This window comes from Clupea harengus, chromosome 13, assembly GCF_900700415.2.
Source record: "Clupea harengus chromosome 13, Ch_v2.0.2, whole genome shotgun sequence".
Lineage (NCBI taxonomy): Eukaryota > Metazoa > Chordata > Actinopteri > Clupeiformes > Clupeidae > Clupea > Clupea harengus.
This window is the reverse complement of record NC_045164.1, coordinates 18,733,464-18,738,888: the sequence shown is the minus strand read 5'-3', so window position 1 is coordinate 18,738,888 and position 5,425 is coordinate 18,733,464. Positions and strand designations below refer to the sequence as shown.

General features: G+C 47.4%; 1 protein-coding gene across 1 annotated transcript in view; it reads right to left on the bottom strand.

Annotated features, from left to right (window-relative positions):
- Positions 1-5,167, bottom strand: part of pyroxd2 (pyridine nucleotide-disulphide oxidoreductase domain 2) — a 10,773-nt gene extending 5,606 nt beyond the window's left edge. The window contains exons 1-11 of the mRNA XM_012832254.3: positions 4,952-5,167; positions 4,322-4,341; positions 4,078-4,171; positions 3,746-3,819; positions 3,158-3,313; positions 2,419-2,572; positions 2,228-2,289; positions 1,599-1,696; positions 1,060-1,201; positions 733-867; positions 239-311 (exon numbers count right to left, since the gene is read on the bottom strand). Coding sequence (XP_012687708.1) covers positions 239-311; positions 733-867; positions 1,060-1,201; positions 1,599-1,696; positions 2,228-2,289; positions 2,419-2,572; positions 3,158-3,313; positions 3,746-3,819; positions 4,078-4,171; positions 4,322-4,341; positions 4,952-5,072 — 1,129 coding nt within the window. The 5' untranslated portion in view covers positions 5,073-5,167. The remainder of the gene's footprint in view (positions 1-238; positions 312-732; positions 868-1,059; positions 1,202-1,598; positions 1,697-2,227; positions 2,290-2,418; positions 2,573-3,157; positions 3,314-3,745; positions 3,820-4,077; positions 4,172-4,321; positions 4,342-4,951) is intronic.
- Positions 5,168-5,425: the final 258 nt, after the last annotated feature.

The window sequence follows — 5,425 nt, the reverse complement described above, 5'->3', positions numbered from 1 at the left end:
AGGACTACAACAGGATTAGCACACTAGCATAAACATGAGAACATTATGGACTAGAACAGGATTAGCACACTAGCATTAACATGATGACATTATGGACTAGAACAGGATTAGCACACTAGCATTACAGCACAGATTCATAGCTGATCATAAATGCCTGGAGCTTTGACCTTGGTGAAGGGGGGGGCGGGGTGTAGGAGCCTAACATTGACCTCAATGAGGGGGTAGTATAAGAGCATACCATTGATCTTGGTGACAGGGGAGGTATAGTCAATCTGACTGACAGCTTTGATGAACTCTGATGGTAGAGACTCCTGGGTGGGAGGGGCGGGGGATTGGGTAGATTAACACACTGAACTGATCAACGTACTGGTACTGAAGACAGATTAGCACACTGAACTGATCTACATACTACTACCGAAGACAGATTAGCACACTGAACTTGTATTTTTTAAATATGAAGTACTGTAGTTTATTTTGATACATGTTGTGGTTGCTGTATTTTGTATTTTATTTTGATACTTTTTGATACAATTTGAGAATTTTGTATCTTATATCGAAATACATTTCGATGTATTTTTGCCCATCCCTGGATACACACATATGATTGGTTAAACCTAGGGCCAGCTACTACAGACAGTCATATGATTGGTTAAGCCCGGGGTCAGGTACTACATACACTCATATGATTGGTTAAGCCCAGGGCAAGGTAAGGTCAGGTGAAGAATGACGCACCTGTGGGGTGAGCTGCGTGAAGGTGACGTGCGGCGTAGCGTTGGACAAAACCACTTTACTGCGGATCTCTGTACCATCCTGTAGAACCACTCCCTGGGCTCGGCCATCGGAACCCACGAGAACCTTCTCAACAGTCTAGCAGACAGAGAGAGAGGACGAGCAATGTGATCCTCCCACACACACTAAAACACCACTAAAACATCACTCACACACCGATCATGTGATACTTCCACTCACACACACACACACACTCACCACTTAAACATCACACACACACACACACACACACACACACACACACACACACACACACACACACACTCTTACCTTCTCAGTGAAGATGTCTGCTCCCAGGGCCTGGGCTGACTTGGCGATGGCTTTGGACACGCCCCCCATGCCCCCCTCCACATAACCCCACGACCCCTTCTCCTTCTCCAGCTCCCCCATTACATGGTGCAGCAGGACATACCTGCGCACACACACACACACACACACACACACACATATAATACACTCACATATCACACACACATTACACAGGCACACACATATAACACACACAATCATATCACACACTCACATACACACACACATATCACACACACACACACACACACATACAGATAGCACTCTCTCTCACACACACACACACACACACACAAGCCTCTGTCTCAACCACTGCCTGGTGTACTGGGGCTGGTCATGGCTCCAATCACACACACACAAACATATCACACACACACACAAACATATCACACACACACATTACACACACTCATCCTGGTGTACTGGGGCTAGTCATGGCTCCAATCACACATACACACACACACACACACACACACACACACACACACACACACACTCACCCGCTGCCTGGTGTACTGGGGCTGGTCATGGCTCCAATCACTGAGTCTGTGGCTAGTGTGGCCCTCAGAGGCTCTGACTCAAACCAGCGGTTCAGAATCTGTAGGGGGAGATCAAAACACACACACACACCCCCCCACACACACACACACCACACACAAACACACACACCACACACACACACATACACTCACACACACACACGCACACACAGATCAATCATACAACACTCATTTGAAGTACACACGTACATACATATTCATTTTCAAGATTCTTTTATATGTACCACACACATCACATCACACACACACTCATTGACCTTCTAGTCACACACTCCCTTTACACTACTCAAACACACACAAGCAGACACACACACACACACACACTCTTTACACTACTCAAACACACACAAGCAGACAGGATAAGACCAGAAGTCTGTCTAGTGGCTTTCTGAGTCTTACATTGAGCACCATCTGCACCGCAGCGTGGCTATATATCTCATGTGCTACTGTAAGAGAGTATTCTTCATGAATGATGTCAGTGAAGCTTGAGCACCTGCCCCCCTACCAAAAGTGCACACACACACACACACACACACACACCACACCCACACCCACACCCACACCCACACCTTCATTATGGGAGCAGTGACAAGTTCATAGAAGTCTGGAATGTTCTTTCCCAGTCTCAGCCCTGTAAAGAGAGGAAGCAACCGATTACACAGCAGTACCATTTCAGAACAAAACCACCCAGGGAGGAATGAGCTCTACACATTAGCAGTTCAGTGCTGTGTGTGTTTGTGTGTGTGTGTTTATGGCATACCGCTGCGCAGGAGGGGCTGCAGGCTTTTGAGGGCGCCCAGGCGCCGCCTGAGTGACCCCTGGGTGACCCCAGGCACGTCCACGGGCGGAGCGTCCAGCAGGGGGTGGATGGCACACGCCAACTTCTCCAGGTGAAGCAGGAAGGCCAGGTACGCCTGCAGGATACAAACACACACCTGAACATTCCCCTAACATACACACACACACCTGAATATTCCCCTAACACACACACACACACACCTGAACATTCCCCTAACATACACACACACACCTGAACATTCCCCTAACACACACACACACACACACACACCGGAACATTCTCCTAACACACACACACAATCCTGAACATTCTCCTAACACACACACACACACATACATGAACATTCCATTAACACATACATACGCTCACCTGAACATTTCCCCAACACACACACACACTGCAAAATTAAAATCTTAGTAAGATGAAATATCTTAAATCAAGGCAATACATGCTTGTGTTTTTGTCTGACAAGATATTTCTTCTTACCAGGCATTTTTATGTTAGAGCATTTCACTTGTTTCAAAACTGCTTTGTCAAAGTCAGAATCAAGACAAATGTACTTGTTTTTAGTCTGGCCACAATAGTCTCTTGGCAAGTCAAATTTTCCTGTTCTGTTAGCAGATCATTTTGCTTATTTTAAGTAATATATCCCCTGTTTTATTACTTTTTGTATTGTTTTTAAACAAGAACACACACACACCTGAGCATCCTTCTTGCTGAACTTTCCGATCTCGTCCTGGTTCTTGGTGATGTCGGACCCAAGCAGCAGAGAGCGGGGGGGTCGCCCCCCCACCCCCTCCTCCAGCATCGGTGTGAAAGCATGGGGGTCACGCATGAACACCTTCAACCCGTGCTTCTACACACACACACACACACACACACACACACAAACACCTTCAGCCCATGCTTCTATACACACAAAAACACCTTCAACATGCAGGAACACCTTCAGCCCGTGCTTCTTCACACACACACACACACACACACACACACACACACACACACACACACACACACACACACACAAACACCTTCAACACGCAGGAACACCTTCAGCCCGTGCTTCTATACACACACACACACACATGTGTTTGCGTGTGTACGTGTGTGCTTGTGTGTGTGTGTCTGTGTTTGTGTTTGTGTTTGTGTGTGTGTGTGTGTGTGTTTGCGTGCGTGCGTACATGTGTGTGTGTGTGTTTGTGTGTGTGTGTACATGTGTGCTTGTGTGTGTCTGTTTGCCTGCGTGTGTGTTTGTGTGTGTATGTGTGTATGTGTTTGTGTGTGGTACCTTTAACTCCAGGTCCTTGTAGATGTGTGGCCTTAGCAGACTGAGCAGGTATGAGGCTCTGGAGAAGAGAAACCCTAAAGGGATGACACACACACCATCCCACACACACACACACATTATCACACACACACACACCCACACCATCACACACACACTCACACAGTTAAACACACACACACAAGCCGGCTCCGTAGGACAGGGGGGTATTCGTCATGGATAAATCGTCAGCCTCAATGGTTCCTCACCCAGGCCCCAAGGTGCACCCCAATTCAGCCCAGGCTGATGGGACGTCGGTTCCCTAGCAATTGTTCCTAAGCAACGGTGGTTCTTACCTGGGAAGAGCTCCTCAGTCACGGCGGCTCCTCCCAAAATGTGTCTCCTCTCCAGAACCACTGTCTTCAGACCACCCTTCTGCAGGTAGGCAGACTACCACACACACACAGACACACACACACACACACACACACACACACACACACACACACACAGCCAGCCGCTCAGACAGCATTACACACTTTGCTTTCATTGTTCACAAAGAATTTGTGTTTAAAACTGATGTATTGTTTCAATACTCACAGCCACTAATCCATTGTGTCCTACAGATGAGACAGACAACAAGACTGATTAGCACCATCAATCATCAATACACTGATTACCAATATGATCACCATTCTCATCAATACACTGATTACCAAAATGATCACCATTCTCATCAATACACTGATTACCAATATGATCACCAATACTCTAATTACTAATGTGATCATCAGTAGGCTATTGATTCTCGTCAATACACTGATTAGGCGTGGAACGATACTATCAGTAAGATCTCGTCAGATAACACGGTGTGTATTGACGTGTAAAGGTGTGTGTGTGTGTGTGTGTGTGTGTGTGTGTGTGTGTGTGTAAAGATACTGCCTCTCAGGAGATGCAACCCAGTTCAAAGTTCATCGTTCACTCCTCAAGTCCGTGATTTCATGATACTGTCTCATGCATGAACATGGTAAAACCCCAAGTCGGTTTGTGCACTGAACATGATCGTTCAGAAATATCTAAACGCCATTAAAGTCATGCAATTGCAGAAAAACCTTACATAATCACAGCTCCTAATCGACACTATTACACAATCGCGCACAATAAATCGGGGGGCGCCTGTTTGCATGGAGATACATGTCGCTCGTGCAGTGGCACAGCTGCAGGTCCTACCTCCTCCAATGATCACCGCGTCATACTGAGCTCGCGGCACAGAGCTGTGGCTCGCGCGGGTCACCGTCCCCAGTCCAGCCACAGCCCGCTGGCCGCGACCTAAGCAAACGCGGGCAGCCATGACGAAAAGTTGACGTAAGTTTGTGCCGTCTGAAGCATGAACTCTCCAACTCTTAATGCTCCGCCCCCTGTGCGGTGATCCCGGGAAAGGGGGCCGAGAGGCAGCCCGTCCAGCGGCAGAAAGGCCATAAAGAGGTAAGGCTAACTAGAACGGAAGGAAGAGCGAGTGTAGAACTGGCCATTGCATGGCAGTATTAATTCAGCGAGTGTAGAACGGCATGGCAGCTGCGGTGCAATACAGAGTTGAGTTTGTCAGTCTATCAGATATCAGTTATCTCTCAGATATACTGTGTTTAAAAAGCTCAAGCTCGAGCTCGAGCTCGAGTTCACAGCTGGATTTTGAAATCACCCGCC